Raw genomic sequence first — 21284 nt, forward strand, 5'->3', positions numbered from 1 at the left:
CTTGAAACACAGTATTTTTTAAATAAATGTCAAAGTAGTAATTATCAGTAAGACTGTATTTTGGATTTTGTAATAATAGCAGTCAGTTACCATTTTAATCAGCAGGTTTGTAGTAAGGCACTTACTAAGGCGTGTAACAAAGATCTTGATTTCAAAGAAAACTGGTAATGCATCCTACTAGATTTTACATTGTACTGATTTCAGTATGTTCCATAATGTTCAGTGTGTTTATTATGGTTCCTTAGAACACGTGTACAGAATCACCAACTTTTGAAGGATGATTCCTGTCTTTCTACATTTAGGGAAGTTAGCGTAATTATTTCCTGATCTTCTAGTGCAGTGATCTTAAATGGTAGTATCTACATACGTCCTCGCTACTAATCAGCATGACATATTCAAAGACAAGTCTCAAAACTAAACAGATGCCATCATGGTTCAGAGCAAACCAGCTGGTAAACTACTCCTCCTGCACTAAATATCTTGCAAATCTTAGCAAGTCTTGCAAGTTCCCCAGAACCTGGAAGAGATTTGCATCTCAGTCTGAATTATTAATATCTAACCAAGGCTTTTGTCCTGCTTTGACGTCAGTGTTTTCTTCTAGTTGTGATCATCTTTTGAACTTTGAAATTAATTTGGGTTCTTACAGATGAAAATTCTTGTTAAGATGGTGCATTTATACTGCTCACCAATATTTGCAAAATGCTTGCTCATCAGAATAAGCGTTCCAGGGCAGCAGCTATCCTATACTATACATACAGCACTCAGCAAAACAGATTTCATGATTTCCTTTGAAAGTTTTTAGGACTGACTACAGCCATATTAATCTCCCAGTTAGCAACACTGGATTCTGCAGTGGCCCTGCGGGTTAACAGCTTGACTGACTCTGTCCAAAAGCTGACATTACATCCAGAGTCTAAAGGAGCTTCTGTAAAGACGCTCACCTTGTTCAAACTATTCAGCAAAATCCCCAAACAAAATCCATAAATCAGCTTCAGCATTTATTGCAGTGCCTTAGTTCCTTAATGTTTTAACTCTGGATTATGTATAACATTTTCATTTAGACGAAGTTTAGGAAGTAAAGAAGTGAGACTGATTATACTACTATCAAACTCTATGTAATCATCGACACCTAACACAGTAGGAACAGATCTTCCAAGCAATCCTTAGGCTCTTTCAGAACAAGTACATTTTTCTAAATCCAGAAGAAAAATCCAGCTGTCCCTGGAAGGAACTGCTTAGTCTTATTTAACTTTTTGCAAAGTGTGGTAAACAGCACAATGACAAATACATAATTATTGAAGATGAAGAAATTCCAGACAAACCTAACAAAGCAAGATGAGTAATTCAGTGCTGGAAAACAACAACATCATACACCAATCAGCAGCAAGAACTACTCATGCCTAAATTCAATTCACTAACTGCCAAGAGAGGAGATAAAAATATTTATCTCTTCCCACACAGCATTAGCCAGCTATAACCTGGGGCAGGAAAGAGACTGCCCTATGGACACATCCCACCATTCTGATTTAACCACAAGTATCTATTCAGTGACCATAAGGTAATCAACCAGACAGAATACTTCAGTATCCCACTTCTTGTATACTTCTAATAAGCTGTACTTATACACATATATGTTTATTTCATTCTATGCAGAAAAAATCCAAAAATATTCTCTACCAAAAAAATAATGCATGGTGCATTAGTAAGACCTTGTGTTTTAAATGCGAATATAGGAAATTTAGTATACCACCAGGCAAGCATATATTACCTGAATCTATGCACTCAGAATATGACTATGAAGTAGAGTGTCACCTATAGAGCTACCTCAACTCTACTTACAGGATTAGGTTGCTCATTAAACTGCACTCAATGCTGTACTAACAAGGACTGATAGAGAGAGATGCAGTAACCCTACTTCCATGTAGACATTAATACCATGTGCATGGGTGTGTGCAGAGGGCGGAAATAACACACGAGTTGGCCCTGGCTAGTCCAAATGCCATAGGAGCCACAAAACAATAAGCTACCACAGTGCTGACATGAAGAAGGCAAATTCCATGCTCTTCCTAAGAGTTTATTTCCTAACAAGATGGAGGTGTTACAATTCATGCAACAAAGAATACATGCCAAGATGACCCAGAGAACAGGAGGGAGACTATCACACAAGAGATTCCCCTCCTCACCCCCTCCAACATGTGTTTATCCAGAAAGCCCAATGCTGAGAGAGGTATGATCTCTCTATAAATAGACAAGGAGCCAACAGTAGCAAGGGAAAACAACTATTTAAGATCAAGGACAAAGGTGGCTACTGCACAAACAGTATGAGCTGATTATATGAAAAAGCTGAGACTGAAAAGATTCATAGCCAGAAGAACAAGGCATAGCCTCCTACAAGAGTATCAGAGGTAAAAACACAGAACTGATACAGCTGAGAATTGCAACTAGTTTATTAAAGGACAGCAAAAGCACAGGACATCCATTCCGTGTCCTTTTTTTTTTTTTTTTCAGTTTGCAATTTAAATATATATCCACTGTTGTACAATTGTAAAGTAAGCTACAAGGACAGAAACCTATGAAAATAAGGTACTCATATAAACTTTAGCTACAACACTGAAACTGTTAACACAGTTCAGCTAACTACTTTTTTCTGTGTAACTCTGATATTCCTTTTAAGTTAGATCAGTTTCCACAGTTTATTTCAGGTTACAGATGGTCTATGTTATAGTTCCATCTGTTGCATGGTCCCTAGGGTACATTTCCATATCTTCCCCTTGAAGACCCCTAGGCCAAAGACACAGCATCAGAACTTTCATCCATGAATGACTTAAAAAAGCAAAGCCACCAACACAACCCCAGGATAAAGAGACCTCTGCTGAAGTGAAGATACCTTACAGAACTACTTCTTACTGCCCCCACTTACAAAGGAGATTAAAAAATGTCACAAGAACCAAGACAGTACATGGGGTGGTACTGGTCCAACTCCTGCAGTTAAAGCTTTTTCTTTTGCAAGTAAGGTTATCATCATGAGATATATATAATATGTATGTACTGGTTTAGACAAGATAATGTGTACAACAGAGGCTGTCTGATGACTGGGCACTGAGATTAGCATCACCCTTAGACCTCTGCAATTAGAAAACTGTGGCAAGTGTAGCATGAATAAATGTCACCCTATGCAGTAAGAAACTCATTAACATGAACTTGTAAGTCCAGTGAGAAGGATAAATCCTGACAGGCAGAAGAAAAGCAGCCAAAACTAGAAGATAGGAAAGTTTTGTAATGTAGAATAGCTCCTTCCACTAACCAGCCAAGGGAGCACCACACAGCAAATCAGAATCATTCACCTCCAAGTCAACTGAGCAAATAAAGAATCATCTGTCTTTATATACAGATAGTGAACTTTGAAGTAATATATGACAAAGTTTTTCAAAATTCTTATTAACTGAAAGTTAGACTAAATCTGCTCTGGAGCTAGAGATGGTTTTAGTCTTTCTGAACTATGAAAGCAGTTGAGACTTGGTTAAGGCAATTTGGGTGAGCATAAACAAAAGGTTAGGCTGTTTCCCAGCTCTGATTCATTTGGTTTCATTCATAATGGACCCACTGGACAGTCGGTTAACATGAAAAGGCTTTAAAAAGTTTTAAAACCACTTAATAGCTTTATCCCTGCAGTAAATGCTGCCTAACAAACATGGAATCATTTCCATAGTACTACGCAGGTAGGAACTCAATAAGCTTATACTATTTTCTGAAACTGACCTATTACTGAAAACAGCCATCAGCAACCACATGAAAAAGCAGCTTAACCAGTTTTACACCTTTCATGGAATCTGATAAAATTATTTACAAAGATTCATTATTTTAAGTAGGAACTGCCCAAGTACTTTTCAGCAAAGTCATCTGTATTCAGCCATCTCATTTCCTGTACCCTATTTGGTTTGGTTTAGTTCTTTAGGCAGCTGTCAGTGCAGTGAACAAGAGCAGCTGTGGTTTCCTCTTAGTGCTGGCCACTAGCACGCAAGTCACCGCATAAGCAAAGGAAAGAATGATCTGACCCACAGCATTACTTCAGCTGCCACGCAGCATCAGTCCAGTCGCATAAATACTAAGTTTAGATCGTAAGCAACTTGAGTTCCAACACAAGAAAGCTTATCTCCATGTTCTCAATGGGATGAGGAGACATCTAACTAAATTTTCCTTTCCAGCAAACAGTTACATTGCAGAAAACAGAGTCTTTACAACCTGGACTTGCATGCTGGGCGTGCTGCAAGGCCTACCACATAAATGGGTATATTCATGACCGTTCTTGTAAAGATTCCTAAAGCACAGAAGAGAAGCACACCAAAACAAAAGGAATCACCACTTTCTCAAGTTGCAAAGGTTTGCAACTCCTGAAGTAGAATTAAGGATTAATTTCTACAACAATTAAATATGTAAGCGCCACAAGGTGCAGTAAGAAATGTTATTTCTGGGTTCTTTCAATGAGGTGGAAAAACCCCACAAGTTATAAACTGAAAAGAAAGCATGTTTCAGTACCTAGTGCCAGTTTTCCTGAAAAGCACTTCTCTTGACCCAATGAAGAATCACCTGCACTACCATGTAGTGACAACTGTGTCCAACACAATCAAGTTGATTTGTGTTTTTACACCTGTTTTGGGGGAAGAAAGGAGAGTAGGATAAGCCATGAAATAACTTCCTATTTTTAATAACTATGCTTTAGATTGTCAGAACTAGGGTATTAAGAGCATCGTACTTCTCAAATAGAAATATGACAGTTAAGTTTCCCACCAAGGTGTAGAAGTTCGCCTATGCAAAAAAATGTAAGACTGATCTTGAATTTGCCCTCATCCAGCCCAATCCATGTGGTCTGCCATTCCATTCCACTTCTGTACCAGGTCACAGTCATCCATCCACTCAGGAGCCTTATTTTCAAAGCAGGCCTCTTCTGGCATTCACTCTGCTGCGTTATTTCTACCTGCATGCAACAGAGACACCAGCAGAGGAGGTGGTACAGAAGGCCTACCACTCAAGGAACTGATACACTTCTGCCAGCAGGTATCATCTGCATACACACGTGTTTTAAACCGGCTTCAAAAAGATCAACCTCACATTAAGAAGTTTGGCACTTTCCAGATTTGGGCTGGACTACTAAGCAGGGGTTGAGGTATCGCCCTAGAAGAGAATGAGCAGGCAAAAAAATTGAAGGTGACGTCTGTGACAGAAGGAACATAGTCTAACTGCTATAATGTTAAGTTACAAACATATAGTAGAAACAGAAGCTGCTAAAGTGCAGATAATTCAAATGTTTATTTAGTCTCTGTTTCCTCAAGTAACCCAGATGTGTCCAGGTTTAGAGCATTTAAATCAAGATTTTTTAACTTGATTTACAATACAAAATCTTCATTAGTTCATGGTTAAATTTGTAAATTACCTTATAAACAAGAAGGTATACAGAAGTAACATACGTTCACTAATGAATTATTTTGGTATGGATGCACGAAAAGAAACGAGGAACAAAATTAAAGGAAGACAGCCCTTAAAAGACCTAAAAACATTTGTTTTCCTGCATTCCATACTTGAATCTTGAAGTGCATTTTTATCATTTGTCTAATCTGCATACAGAATAGTATTTAACATTCTCTAAACAGCATCTTTTATCCTTCAGCTTATGTAAACCTCAAGAAATACAAGAGATGAGCATTTAAAGTACAATGCTCCTTAAAAGAATGACAGAGATGGCAAGGCATCCCTACTTGCTAGTAGGGATTACCTAGCAGTAACTAAACGCTATCTCTTTATTAGTACGGAATACGCATCCTTAAAAAAAGGGAACCTTATTTTATCTAACTTTACTTTTCAGTAAGTGCAAATTTAAAGTTCACAATTCTGCATTGGAAGAGATCTGGAAGCTTTGTTCCTCCTACTGCTCTGCAAGCCTTCCAGATGCCAATTCACCCCTTCTTTTAAAAGGTGGCCTTATGTCCCTTGCTGTTTCTTGCCAGTGTGAATTAACTTGCATTGAACTCTGGGTTCCTGTGTGTGGGACACTCACTTCAGCAAGTTTTCCCATTTCATACTATTACAGAGTTTGAGTAGTATTTCACCAGGCTTTGCCTTTTTTTTTTTTTTTCCCCCTGTGGAATCTACTAGGATTCTAGTTTAAAAATCACTTTCAGACAAAAGCTCTCAAGTTGTGTGTGCATTCCGAGTGGTTCAGACATACCATAAATGCAGAAATATCTTCACCAACCCTTTTCTTTGCAGTTTGAGTAGAAATGCTCTACTTCCTCCCACCTTTTTCTTCATAGAAGGTTTCAAGCAGTGGATCTACACTTATTACACATCCCATTTAGATTTACTGCAAAACCAGATCTGTCATATGATAGTGAGCGAATTCCTAGAGAGCGTTAGAAAGTGAAATCCATTTATGATCACTACACTGAAAAAGAGTGGAAAGGAAATATCATTTGCAAACCCTTCCCTAAACCCATGGAGGGGGGTGGGGAGCAGCACAGGAAGAAAAGGACAAACTATTCAGACTTCCTACTTTGGCTGTCATTTTCAACCGCCTTGAAATTTACAATTGCAGCTTGCCACAAATGCTCCAGTGTTTGCTCCAGTGTCAGTGCAGATAGGCATAACAAATGCTACTGAAAAATTGAGAAATTCTGTTTAAGATTTAGAGATGTAGGTATCAGGACAGAAGGTACCCAATCACCCAACTGGTGTTTTTTGTTGACATACAGAGTATCTTATAATTTTTGTTGTGAAAACATTAATTCCTTCAGTTCTGAGCAATACTAATGTGAAATATTAGAGGTTATCATATATTAAATACTATCTTATTACTTCATTTGCCACTGTATCTGCATCTTGTTATGCAAGCCAGGATCTTAGGAGTAACACAGGCTGTACAGAAAAGGATTTTTTGTAAGCAGCACCAAAAAGTAACAATCTAAACAGTGACCAAATAACAGTGTAATAATCATCAGTGTTTTAAAAGAAATTATAGCAATGGCAGAGAAACAGTAGCTCCACACAGAGTAAGCTTCAGGGACACCCAACTTCAGCTACAACCGAGTCTGATGCAGGTAGCTCTTGCTCCAAGCAATCACCAGGAAGTTGAGTTAGCCTCTTTTGGGTAAGAATTAAGCATGTCACAAGACACTCACTATGTATTTGATTTTAGAAAGTCAGGAACCACATTAACAGCACAGACTGTGCTGCCAAGAGAAAAGTCCCATGTCATATATGCACACCAGTCAAACTGATTATCAAGAACACATTTACCTAAGAACACCCTTCCTACTCTATTCTCAAAGAGAGAGGTCTTCATTGATAAGAAACCGCAGAGAAAACTTTGCTTTCAGCACCCATCATTATTTACCATAAAAACTGGTTTACACTGAAGAAAATGAAACACATTTACAGACTATAGAAGCTCTGGTTTGAGACACAGTGCTGAAATGGTCTCCAATACTGAACTGTCCAGAAAGATCAGAGCTCCTGAATAAGTTATGGACATCTGTGTTTGTTTTTCAAGGAAATGCCATCTATCCCAGACTAAAAGGGAGTCTGATTCCTCTGAGACCAGAGCTGATCCCATGCGAGCTCAGCTCTGCTCAGCTCCAGCAGGATTCACCCTCCCGGTCCCTTTGCACAGGCATGCTGTTGGCCTCACTTGTGCCAAGTCAGCTTTCCCTAGAAAAATCACTTTTGGCTCTTCCTGTGTGTCCAGCCGATAACTAGGAAAACTTGTTATTTTTCTCTACCGATGTCTTCTGGGTGAGCACTCGGGTTTTGCAGACACAGCGGACAGTGTGTTAAGGGACAGCTTCTCCAGCTCCTGGCTCGAAAGCAGGCACTTCAAGCGCGGAGTTTCCACATGTTTTCCAACACACACTACCGAGGTTTGAGTCACGCCGAGTAATCACTGCCCTCGCACCCTGTGCCTTGCCCGGTGCCGGCGGCGAAGGCCGCGCCGCCAGACCCCACACTTGTAGGCTAACCGGGAGTGACCAGACCCCGCGCCTAGGCTAACCGGGAGTGGCCAGACCCCGCGCCTAGGCTAACCGGGAGGTCATTCCTGGGGGCGCCGGGCAGCAGCGGAGGGCCAAAGGGCTGCGCAGGAGCCGCTCTACCCCTGCCTTCCCTTCCGACACCAGATACCGCCGGTGACAAGGAGGCCGCTGCCCCTCCTCGCCGGGAGGGCTGTTAGCGGTCGCTGGCCGGGCGGGCAGCGGGGAGCCAAGCGGGAGCAGAGCAGGGACAGGGCCGCACGGCCCTCGGTGGGCCCGGGCACCGCGCGGGGGACGGGGGGCCTCACCTCCCTTGCAGGGGGTCCGGTGCTGGCTGTGCTGCGCCCGGTAGCCCTCGATCACCTCCCACTCGCCGTTGTCGCGCTTAATGGGGAAGGAGACGCTGAGCACATGGTTGCAGGGCTTGATGATGCGGAGGATGCCGCGGACGCGGTGGCGCCGTTCCTCCATGCTCTCGCGGGTGCGCAGCCCCTCCACCAGCTTGTCCTCCACGATGTTGGCGCCGCGGTCAAAGAACCCCTCCACCATCTTGAAGAAGTTGGGGTCGTCCTCCTTCTTCGCCGCCTCGCAGTAGTGCCGCCGCGGGCACCGGCCCCCGCCCCACGCCGCCGCTGCCGCTGCCCCTCCGGCTGCCGCTGCCGATCCGCCCGGCTCCGCGCCCGCCAGCACCGAGCCGGCGGCCAGGCGGGACGCCAGCAGTTCCCCCAAGTAGCGGTACATGGTGGCAGTCGCCGGCGCTTCCGCTAGGCGCGCAGAGGCGAGAAGCGGGCTAGCGGCGCCGGATCCCGGCGCGGAACTGCTCCCCCACAGGGGCGGGCGCCGCCGCCGCCGCCTTTAAACGGCCTGGGGTGGGGGAGGGGGCGGGGGCCGAGGGGCGCGGGGGGGGCAGCGGGGACACGCCGCGCCTCCCGACTGCGCCTGCGCCCCGCGGCCCTGCCGCCCCGCCCCGCCCCGCCGGGCCCGCGCAGGGGAAGGGGGCGCGGCCTGCGACGGCCCCGCCCCGCCCCGCCCCGCCCGGCGGAGCCGCTGCCCGCGGGTGCTGCGCTCCGCGCGCTGGCGGCCTCGCGCGGGCGCTGGAGATTCCGGTCGCTCCCGGTCGTTCCCCTGCGGCCTTCGGTAGGTCGGCAGTGGGCGGGTGGAGCGGGCGGCTCCGCCCCTTGCCGCCGCGTCGCTTCCCTTTCCTCTTGCGGAGCCCTGCGCGTTCGCCTGCGGCGCGCCCGGTTGTGGGCCGCCTCTCCCGCCCAGGGACCGCTAAGGGCCGCTGCCGGGCGGAGGGAAGGGGCCTGCCGAGGGGCTCGTCGGCTTGTGCTCCGCGCCGCTGCCCTTACCGGTGAAGAACCCGGGGCAAGGAGCCTTGGCGGAAGCCCAAGTGTGAGCCCCTGGCCGGCTTCCAACGCCCCGTGCCCTGCCCTGCCCTGCCCCCGGCAGCGGCCCTGCCCTGCTCGGCGCTGCCCTTCAGCTGGGGAAAAACGTGCCTTCTCTTAGCGCGAGTACAAACGCAAGTAAGGGTACTGCCGCGCTGTGCGGCGACAGGCTTTTTCAGGGAAAGCACAGTTTGTGTGAAGACCCCCTTTGAGGGGCGACAGACTGGAAGAGCCAGCTTATCCACAAGCTTAACCACAAGTCAAGTGACTGCCCTGTCACGAGGGGGCAGAGGCTTAAAGTCAAGCTGCTAACATGGCTGCTTTGTCTACTCAGGTGTTATGTGGGTGGCATGTTGCCTTTTACTGGGTCTTGGCCCATTAAAGGGGGTTGGGTTTTATGTAGCTCAGACTTTTGAGTACATCTGTAAGAATATTGCTTTAAACTGTGCGAGATCTGTTTTCAGAACTTGGGAGATAGTGTGTTGCAGCATGTTTACCAAGTTCATTTTAGAAGAAAGTTTCTGTGGGATTGGGCTGCTAATTGGAAAATACAAGTGTATTTTTCTGTTCAGGGGTGTGGGAGACGAATGCCCCCAGGGCAGGAATAACCAGGAAGTTGCTTTATCACCATGGGAATCTCCCTAACCATTGTGGTCATCCAAGGGCTGTGCTGCAAGGCTTGTGGGGAAGTAATTTAAATTCTGTCTGTGTCTGTCAGCAGAAGCTTAGCCACAGACTCTTAACGCACATGAAATTTTCAGGCAACATACTCAAATTTTCTTGATTTGATGTTGTTTCTCTATCCTAAGATTCCTAAGAAGTCATAAGGACTGCTAATGAGGTTGCCTCTTTCCTGTAACGAGGATGGTTTATAACTGTAGTCTAGAGAACAAAGATCCTTGGTAGTGCATGATATGGAAACAAAAGCAAGAAAGGAGCGTGTTCTTGGGGCAATTTGTTATTTGGATGTTCCCACAGGGCTTCAGGAACAAACTTGTCCATCGTGTAGGTGGTTCACAGAGAACTTTCATTCTGGGGTTCATTTTCAGTTCACAGAATTGCAGTGTTCTCGGTGGATGTATCAGCTTTGAGCTATTTGATTTCTGTCATCTGCAGGTTCTTATGAGCTAAAGCTTGACTATGAGTTTTTAACTTTTGTAAATGTGTAGGAAAGAAGGCAGTGAAAGGTATTATGGCAATTAGTCCTTATCAGCTAATTATTTTCACCTTGTTCTGTAGATTAGACTACAACTTGACAGACACAAAGGTTAAATGAAAAATATGACTAACCAGTTTGCTCAAGTGTGTAGACTTAGATCAAAATAAGGTTAATATGCTTAACTCTTATCCTGCCTTCAACAGATTTATAAGCTTTACTCAGTTATCAGCTGCTTGAAGTATCAGGCTATGTTTGTAGTACGCATCTGTGAACGTGTATGAGGCTGAGTGTGGGACATGACAGTGTGAAAACAAAGTGGATCTCTCCATGGGTTCAGTCACACAATTGTATCTGGAGTAATGCAGCACCATAGCAACCCCTTTTCTAAACAAGATGGGATTTCAATAAGCTGTGTGTTGAATGCTAAGAATAACTAGATCAGTATGTTAAATTTCTTAGTCTTTAAATATTGTAAAAGAGAATATACCTAGGGATTGTTGTTTGCACGTTTTCATGAATGAAATCATGTGTACAGTTTACAGCCTCTTTAACAATCTCAGCAGGTCTCTACCATATTATTGTTTGCTTCAGATGCCTTCTGGAGACAAGAGTAACTATGCTGCCTGAGGGTATTCAAAAAGAGTAAGAATAGGAGTTATATACCCCATTCTAGTATTCTTATATGGTAAGTGGTGAGCAGTTGAAGCAAAATGTATTTGTGAGAGGAAATGAAAATTCAGATGCTTTAGAATGAGTTCTAGCAGGTATGAAATTGGTAACTGCAATAATAAAAGATTAACTGTATCTTCTTTTTCTTGTATAGCATATGGGGTGCCACAGAAGATTCACATTTGAGTAGCATGAGCGAAAAAAAAAATCTCTTGGATGGATTCAAAGGTAACTTTTTGGTTTCACAACCAGAAGTTTCACTAACTTTGTTAGTTTCATGTTGAATGTTGGTCTTAGGCCTGTATCTGAAGAGAGACATACATAGAGAAAGCTTAATACTGGTGTGGTAGGAACTGTGTGGTTCATGGACTGTGCAACAAGGTCATATTCAGCTGAGTATACATGATAGGTATAAGTTTTTATTTAAACTCTGTGAAGGAGGTCAAGGAGACAAACAAGTTGATATAATTTCCTAAGCTACACCTAAAACATCTTTGTAATTTTAACAGTTCACTTTTACTATATATATGAACAATAATAAAGAGTGTTGTGCTTTCCTGAGGCAATGCACAGTTTTAAAGTGTAAATTACCAATTTCATAGCAATTGGAGTCAAATTTATTATGTGTCAAACTTTAAAGTTTTACTGAAAAAAGTGATCTGAGACGGGAATCCAGTACTTTCTGCTTTAATCCGTGATATTATTTGAAGTATATTATCTATTTGAGAATATGTAGGTGGCTAGGATAATCTTTTTCCTCTGCCTAACATCATTAATAGTGAGGTCATAAATGGAAAATATATTTTTATTAAAATGGTTCAGCTTAGTGTTCTCTATCAAAGTTTGTTAGTTGGGTTAAAATGTTCCCAGGATGTACTGGTACAGGGTTATTTCAGAAGCTTGGATAGCTATCCCCAGTTTGCATCCCAGTCTCCTTACCAGCTTACCGAAGTAGGTGAGTGAGAGCAGAGAAGCTGGAAATTAGGGGTCCTCACAGGGCTGCCCCTCGTCTGGCTAAGCCCCTCCAAATCCAGGATACCCTGGGATTGCCTCCAGTTCAGAGACTTCAGAGTCTGAACATCCATTAGACAACATGTTCAGGAGGAAAGTTGATCCGTACAGTGGACAGAGAACTAATTCCTTTCTGTGGCAAACAAACACTCTTCTGGGAACAGAAGTGGATTTTGAAATACTCTGCAAATGGAATTACAGTTACTTCAGCAAGCTTCATTTTAAGCTGTTGGCCATATCACATGAAGCATTTGGTCATTCTTAGCCTTTGCTTAAAGAACTGCTTGAGATAAAGTCCAAATATTGGTAACACATACAAAGACTTTTTCTGGTGATTCCAGAAATAACATGGCAAGTTGTAAAACTGAGGTTCTAGCCCAGTGGAATAATTTAGAACATTAAACAAGTTGAAGCAAGTTCTTGTTCCCCTTTGAATTGCCTGTATGAGCAACTGTTTCCCTTCCTTATTTCACCAGAAGTTGCAAAAAAAATGCTTATTTTTCTTGGACATAAGTGTTACGCTGTATTGCTTCATGTAGACCTTGGTGGTGTAACTGAATAGGTGAGATTTGGAGTTACTGTCTTATCCCAAACTGTTGCTGAAGAAAAACAGTTCAGCACCAGAGTTAATAGATCTGTGGATGATGGAATAATAGTTACTGGGAGAATGGGAGGGTATGAACCTGTCAGGAACACTAAAATCCTGTGCCTGTCTTTGTTAAATAGAGGGTATGCAGGTAGGCAGCAAGCTGTTGTAGGACTTCACAGTAATCCTGCTGCATTGGAGCTGCCTGCATATTGTGGCAAAGTATGTTAAAATACTATTGAATAGCAATCTAATTCTTTTGTAGGTCTTTAGCTTGAGATATTCTCAAGTTTTATGGATTGTATTTTCCACCTTCGCAATGCTGTAAAGTGAAACTTCGTGTATAATTATTTTTGGCATAGGATGTGAAAGTAGAGAAGAGATGGTTGTTTGTGTCTGCAGGAAAATGTTGTACCAGCATTCGGTCTTCAGACCAATGCGGGGAAATGCTGATAAAAGCACGTGGTCTTTTAAATATGTATATTTTTATAACATAAATACACTACAGTTTAAAGAATCTAAGGAATGATTAATGTAATGAGAGCCTAATTTTAATTCCAAATTTATGAATAAGTTGTTATACTCTGTTTATCACTTAGATCTGAATCTAAGTGCCACATTTTTTTGGTTATATTCTTCCCTTTTTATGCCAAGCCAGTACATGGTATAACAGGGATGAAATGAGAAGTGTGGCACAGTTGTCTAGCTGTACAGTGTTCCTAGAGGGCTGGCTCTGTAAGATGCTATTACAGGCAACACATGAATTAGGCAAATCCCAGAAGATTAATTTGTGACCTCTCTATATAAGCACTTTTACAAAATGAACACTTGACTAGAAATCTTTGTTTCAGTTCTCTCTTTGCAACCAATTAGAAACTAAAACTGACAGGCATTTCACTGGCAGCATAAGGTATCAATACTTAGATCTTTTGGTTTGGAGACTAAGGGGGAGGCAGCTGAATTTAAAATTCTGGTAAAGACCTATGAATCCTTTAACTGAGGTCTCTCAGATATTTTTTCTTTCCTGTATAAATAGCTTCAGCTGTGTTCAGCTGTACCAAAGCTGGAGAGCAGACTGGCAGGTTTTCTTTATTTGCTTACTTTGTCTTGACACAAAAGTACCTGAATCTGGTGGTTTTCCAGGCAGGCTGCAGAAGTCAGGTTTGTGCATGCTGCAAATCAGAGATGCGCTTTCTGTAGTGCCACAGAATTGGAGAAGAGGTCTCTGGATTGTTTCCTGTTGAGATAAAAGATTCTAAAGCTTCCAATACTTTGTGTTATTAGTTAGATGTTTAGGTACCTGTGATCTGACTAATTTGCATTAAATTTAAGTATTTTAATGATTGCTAAATTCAAGTATAAGCTGCTAACATCTTGTTCATATATAAATAGTGACTTTTTTGCCTGTCTGTGGCCCTGTAAAAGTAGGGAGTGAAACACAGAAGTGTACAAGTAAAGTAGGAAGTTGGTAGGTTTAGCCTTGTAGGGACTTTCTTTGTGAAATACTAGTCTAAAGTGAGAGTCTTGGTTTTTATACTTGAGGCGCTGCTACAAAAATAAGTAGCTGAGCAAAATAATGATTAAATTTATTATTTAAGCAATCATAAGATTTTTTTTATTTTTTTTACTTTTCCAGACTTTCTGCAACAACATACTGTTCTTATTTTACAGTTCTGGCAATAGAATTTTTAGGCTGTTTTTGAGGATGTAAATTTGACAGGGGTTCCTAATTCTCTCGGTGAAAGGTACTTGAAAAACCCTCAGTGAGTGGACTAACCTACCAACATTTCAGAGCAAGTGTTATAGGGCAGTTTCCTGAGCTTTTAAAATGTTAATTCTGCTGCAGAAGTCAGAAAATATTGAATAAAATCTGATAACTACCTCATCAGTAAATGCAGTTTTGATTGCCTTGAGAAGTGGTGGTGCATATGTTTATCAGCTTTAAAGACTCTCTGTCTCTGTTTATATTGTTGCTGTGCATGATGACTGAGGTTGCCAACTGTTTACTTCAGCTCTGTGACAGAAGAGATATAAAAAGCACCTCATGTATACAGGAGATAATGTTCTGTAGATTTGCAGAAATTTTCTGTGCTGTGTTTTGGTACTGTTACTGTCAATATATTACTAATAGGCATTGCCAGATAATATAACTGAGAAATATAAAATGCACTTTTTATAACACTTATTTCCTATAATGCCACTTCTGGTTTTCAATGGGTAGGACAAAAAGTAACTTTCTCTGGAGCCTGCAGATCTGATCTGAAGCTTACTGAAGTCGGTAACAAATTAATCTGATTTCAGCAACCTTTCAGTCAACATGGCCCTTAATGAAGTGCTAGAAGCTTTTGCAGGTCAATGTGAAGGTTTGTCTTTTCTCAGTTCTTCTAACAGTGAGAATCTGTTAAAGCAGCTGTTTTGTGTATTTGTGGAATAATGTTTAGCTTTTGCTTGGTTTTAACTCATACCTCGTTTAAAAGACAAAAGAGGGGACAATGCAGTTACCAAACCCAATATATTTGAGATTCCCATCTAACTGTTAAATGTGTTTGAAATTAGCTGATGTAAAAAGCTAGTTATTGGAAAGCTGACAGGTATACAGGCATAAAACCTCCACAGATACACTGTGAGCATGCAAGCTTTGTTCCCTTAAATAGGGTTAGGAGGGAAAGAAAGTACTTCAGTCAGTTTATTTCCTGGAAATTATACTATTTTTTAGAGAATTGCGTTCTATTTTAGTCAACAGCAAACAACAGATAGCAGAAAGAATGGTTTCCCAGGAGTGAACTAAGAATTTTTTTGAAAGTAATAGTTACAATTGAAATTGATGTTTTTTGCATCTCTTGGTGGTCTTGGCTGTCTGACTGAAAATTATACCTGAGATCTTAACAGCCTGGAATCACAGCGTCAAAGACTGCAAACCAGTTTTTTCTTGCTTTAATGCTCAGTTGACAATCAGAAGTTGTTGATGTAAACAGAGTGCATATTGTTTAAATAACAAACATAAAGCTCTTAACTAGAGAACACTAATCTCCTGTAGTGCTTTTGTTTGCATTTCTGTTAACAAAATCAACTGTATCCTCTTTCACTTTGGAAGACTGTTTATGGAAACCTCTATTTTTAAAATATGTTTGAATACTTAATCCTTCGTGAAAGATGTTGGTGGATGAAGCCCAGATCCAAAGGAATTAAGAATTGCTTCTCAAGTTTGGTGCAATTGAAATTGGTGTTGTTCATCAGAAAAGTCCAAGAGTACATTCACTGGTATTTTTCAACACATTGTGGATTTCCGGGGGCGGGGGGGCGGGGGGGGCAGGGCTGGATGCTAAAAGTGTGTATGTGATATCTTAGTCGTCTTTCACAGACCTCAGGACTGTTCATGGTGCCCACTGGATGCAGAGATCCAGTGCAAAAAGTCACTGCTATATAGCTCATCCCAGAGGGAATCTCAGAATGTGAAATTAGGTCAGAATAAGAAATACTTCTGTATGAATTAAATTGTCCCATCTTGAGCACACTTGAACAATTTTTGAAAACATGGTATTTTAAAAAAGTTAGTTTTTTTTTTTTCCCATCCCTTTGGTCTGTGTTCCAGTTAAATGGCTTGGTTTATTCATAATGTCCTGGTTTATTCATAATGTCCTTCTGTGGAAATGCTGTAGTTTATTAAGATCACGTTATATACGGTGTTCAGGTGCCCGTGGGGCAATAATGTTAAATGTATAGCCATGCAGTACCAGACCCAAGTGCCAGTTCATGGAATTGTGACAAAACCTGCACAGACAAAATCTATATATCCTGGAATACCTCTGGAGGCATTGTTGCTGTCATTGTTACTCAGAGATGGTGTGGGAGCAGTGGACACCTTAAGGAGCAAGGGTGGGGTGGGCCTAGTGGTGCCCAGAGATGTGAGGAGCATCCAAGGGATATTGGCAGTTGTCATGAGAATAGTTAGCAATTGCTGCCTTAAACCCTCAGCACTGCCATAGAATCTGATTTAGATAAACATTTCTTTTAATTAACAAGCTGAAGATTTTGTGCTGTTTAAGTTTTTCTTGATTATTATTTATTGTCTAATCTTGTCAATGCTGGCAAGGTAATGCCTAATTTATCTGTTCTACTTTTTCTCTTCTGTTTTTTCTTTTGAAAATCAGTAGGTTGAAGGTAAGCTGCTTTTGAAATACTTGTGAGGTAGAGCCTCTGCACACATTGGTAGCAGTTTTTCTGATTTTGGATTGTATCAGAAACAGCGTGGCCAGCAGGGACAGGGAAGGGATCTTACCGCTGTACTCGGCACTGGTGAGGCCGCACCTCGATGACTGTGTTCAGTTTTGGGCCCCTCACTACAAAAAGGACATTGAATGACTTGAGCGTGTCCAGAGAAGGGCAATGAAGCTGGTGAAGGGTCTGGAGCACGTCGTACGAGGAGCGGCTGAGGGAACTGGGGTTGTTTAGTCTGGAGAAGAGGAGGCTGAGGGGAGACCTCATCGCCCTCTACAACTGCCTGAAAGGAGGTTGCAGAGAGATGGGGGTGAGTCTCTTGAACCAAGTGACAAGTGATAGGACAAGAGGTAATGGCCTCAAGTTGTGCCAGGGAAGGTTTAGACTGGATATTAGGAAGCATTTCTTTCCAGAAGGGGTTGTTAGGCGTTGGAATGGGCTGCCCAGGGAGGTGGTGGAGTCCCCATCCCTGGAGGTGTTTAAGAGTCGGGTTGACATAGCGCTGAGGGATCTGGTGTAGTTGGGAACTGTCAGTGTTAGGTTAATGGTTGGACTAGATGATCTTCAAGGTCTTTTCCCACCTCGATGATTCTGTGATAGAAGTATTATATTGCTGTCATCTGACTCAATGAGTTAAAATCGTCATGGAATTTGTAAAAGCTTATCTTGATTTCTTTTGTTTTGTCTTATCAGTTTTTCAGATAAGCTGGTGTTTGTCTTTAATTTAGTAAAGGAAAACTAGCTGGCAGTCTAAATAATGTATGCTTTTAGATTGTTCAGTTATCATTAGAGATCAACTTTCTTGGACAGAGTATATGTTATATGTTCATCTCAGGCTTAGAGTCTGCATTAACACTGTGGCAGTTACATAAATAAATTTAACATTGAGCTATATAAGCAGACATTGAGCTTCTTCCTGATGTGACAAATACCTCATGAAGGTAACAGAGGAGAAGGAAGGAAAAAGCCAGTCTCCTTCACTGTTCTGTTTCCCTGTATACTTTACGCCTCACCTACCAGTGAACCCATACTTGTACTGCAAGTCCATTAGTGTTACTTAGTTTTAGGTTTAATTTATTCTTGTTTATTACATGGCTAATTCAGTGAAGGTTATTTTAAGTCAAAGAAATTAATGGGCCTGTTAACTAAAAGAAGAAAGTTATCTTATTTGGCAAAACATTGTAATCTCATCACCTTTTTTTTCTCCCAGAGTGTGTGAGTATTAACGTCACATCAGAATATAGCGCACTGCCTGAAGACTTAAATTAATTCTTAACATTTTGCAAATTAAGGCTTAGTTGTGTGGGTAGGTTCTGCACAACACATAAGGTAAAAGAAAACCTCTTTCAGATAGTGTATGAGTTTCAAGAACTAATAAAAAGTAACACCAGGTGCCCTGTGTTAATACGAACTTTGCATCATTAGATTATTTTATGCTGGCATTTGATTAGTTTATGCTGGTGTAAGTCAGCACCTGAGACCTCAAGTAAGGAAGAAAAGCATTTGCCTGAGGAGGACAATAAACTTTATACTGCAGGAGGAGAGAAAATCACAGATGTAGAAATGGGATAACCAGAGATAATGAATGTTAAAAATCTCAATAGGTAAGCTGAAAAGTTGAGATAAAAAGGATAGTTTTGTGACTTATCAAAAAGGCAGAGGATTATGCATTGGGGAACGATAGTGCAATGTTTAAAGTATGAGTATGAAAGATTCACACAGAATTCTCCACTTGTTTCAGCTTACTGCATGAGCCAAAGTAAATTACTTAATCTTTCCTAGCCTCAGTTTCCATAAAAAAAAAAACCAAAAACACAGATGATAATTTATTTCCTACTTCTTAAAGGTATGGGGAGGACAAATACATTAAGTATCATTTGGAACTGAGCTGGTTATGTGAACTTGTATGGTCCTCATATCTGAATGAACATAGGTCAGTATTACAGAGCATGGTCAGTATTTATTCTCAATGAGAAACTCATGGAATTTGCTTTTCTAATAAACTGATACAGTTTTTTCTTTCCTGTCAAACTTAGGTTTTCAGAAGAAATGCAGGGAAGTCTTAGATTGTCTTCTAAGTGATAAGTAAAATAGTCCTTGTCTTGAATGTTCATCCTTTATCAGAGCATATTAAATTTACAAAGTTTTCTCCCTTGTGGGGAACAGAAACAGTGAACTCTAATGGAACTACAGTTCATTCACTTTATGTTGAAGATAATGAAAAATATAAATTACGTAGGATTTTACAGGTTCTGTTGGATTAAAAGAATCCATAGAAATTAGTGTTAGAGAAATAAGCAGACATTCTCTTGGAATAACAAGACACTATCTGTAGCTGCCTCCGTGTGTCAGTTTGGATAAAACAAGTGATCATCAAATACAGTACATACGTGTTTTTCCAGTAGATTTTATTTCAGTTATTTCCACACTATGTGCTTAATGTGTCTGAAAAAAACAGTCATTCAGCCAGTCTTCATCCAGCAAATTTGATGATGACAGATTAATATAACTTGACGTGTGACTATATTTGGTTATAAAACTTTCTAAAATGCCAAGTAAGGTGAAATTACTCAACAAACAAAGGAAATGGATACTGGAATTAGCATGAGTTCTTTGGGCATGTGCCAGTTTAGATATGATTGTGCCTTTTTGCTGAGAATGTCAGATCAACTTTTTTAAAGCAGTGTAATTCCTTGAGCTTTGTCTGTACTTGCTGGGTTTTTTCTATTTTGTTTTCCCATCCTAGATCATAAGAGAATGTAAAATGGTTGAGATGGACCAAGGTGACTCTCAGATCTTTAACTGCATGGACTGCTAATTCTAATTGACCTGTTGGGGATACAGACAGTTTAGCTATTCCCCAGTCTTCGTGTGTACAGCAATGTAACCTCAGTGGACAGAGCTCTGACTTCTCAGGCATGAGACTTTCATTCCTACAGTAGAATAATCAGTCAAGATCAAACCCCTATTGCATCAATGCTTGTAAAGCACTGCTAATCCTAAAGATCACTGACAAGGTTTCTTCAAATAGTACTGCTCTTAACATCTAGTTCTTGACCTGAGAAGTCAGTATTTTCTTCTTAGGATAATGGGATTAGACTACTCTTGAATTATCATGAGTACTGTTATTAGTATGAAGCATGGTGGCAAATTTCTATCATGAAGCCTGAAACTAGACTGGAAGTGTAATGTTATGTGGAAAACCCTAGATAACTTTTAAATGGGAACAGCTTCAGTCCCTGCTTAACTGTATTTTGATTCGTACAAGATGAGCAGTTGAATAGGTCAAAACCTATTCTTTCAAAGTCTCATGTAAGATTTTCCCATCCCTTTCTAAATACTAATGTTGTCTGCAAGAATGAGCTTTTCTTTTTTGAAAGATAAGTTTGTATCAAGACATTTTTTATGGTCTTTCACTTTGACGTTTACGGTTTTAAGAAGCTGGGCGCTGGGAAGGGAAAAATTTTGCATAACACCACAATTCTATACAGCAGTACAGTACAAGTGGCTTTGCATTGCTCATCAGTGGAGGATACTACTGATAGACAGCCTCCTTCTCTATTTTTACATGCCCAGTGAAAAATCTGAGATGCCCACCAAACAGTGTGTCATTTCAGAGACACACTTGGAGAATGGTATCTGCATAGAGTAGCTTTCAGGATCAGGGCTTCAGACTTAAAATGACCTGGGTTTAAAATGTAAGTACTTGTATTCTAAACACTGGGTTTCCCAAGTTGAAGGAATAGTCATAGGTAAAGGGACTTGACAGCTGGTTCCCATTTGGGATTAGAATTTTAACGTCCTTGAGAGCTGGTAGAGTAAAACTTATTTCTTTGCCAAACTGAGAAGGGAGCATTAAGTGACATCATAATGTGCTGTGTAATCATATTGTGTAGTTCTTAATTCTTTTACACATTATGATGTTACCTCTTTCGTCTTCTATATTTGCGTTTTTTAACATGGAATACAATTTAAATGGACGCTGCATTGGATGTTTTTCTTCCCATCTTCATCAAATCAAGTACTTGTACTTGCTCATTTTGTGTAGATTAAAGCTTTCCATCCATACCCTGTCACTTAGGAATTTTTTCTCACTGTGATCTGACTATTCAGTTTTCTGCATGGTTTTTCTGTTGGCAGCTGCAGTTCAAAATATATTGTATCATATATTGTAATTTACATCATACAAGTTCCTGTTGAGAAAGCTTTCAATTAATGTGTTAATATTTTGGTTCTCA

General features: G+C 41.0%; 2 protein-coding genes across 10 annotated transcripts in view; one reads left to right on the forward strand and one right to left on the reverse strand.

Annotated features, from left to right (window-relative positions):
- Nucleotides 1-8871, reverse strand: part of GLUD1 (glutamate dehydrogenase 1) — a 30523-nt gene extending 21652 nt beyond the window's left edge. The window contains exon 1 of the mRNA XM_074830454.1: nt 8327-8871. Coding sequence (XP_074686555.1) covers nt 8327-8759 — 433 coding nt within the window. The 5' untranslated portion in view covers nt 8760-8871. The remainder of the gene's footprint in view (nt 1-8326) is intronic.
- A 224-nt stretch (nt 8872-9095) lies between these two features.
- The window catches only part of SHLD2 (shieldin complex subunit 2), a 42747-nt gene continuing 30558 nt past the window's right edge, over nt 9096-21284 (forward strand). For 2 of the 9 annotated variants that reach the window (XR_012623937.1, XR_012623936.1), the window contains exons 1-2: nt 9204-9541; nt 11386-11459. The gene's annotated coding sequence lies outside the window, so the exon portion shown is untranslated. Of the gene's footprint in view, nt 9156-9203; nt 9542-9578; nt 9745-11153; nt 11248-11385; nt 11460-21284 lie in introns of those variants that run through there. The other 7 variants (XM_074830460.1, XM_074830455.1, XM_074830456.1 and 4 more) reach the window with 6 other exon arrangements.

The sequence above is a fragment of the Strix aluco genome, chromosome 7 (assembly GCF_031877795.1).
Source record: "Strix aluco isolate bStrAlu1 chromosome 7, bStrAlu1.hap1, whole genome shotgun sequence".
Classification (NCBI taxonomy): domain Eukaryota; kingdom Metazoa; phylum Chordata; class Aves; order Strigiformes; family Strigidae; genus Strix; species Strix aluco.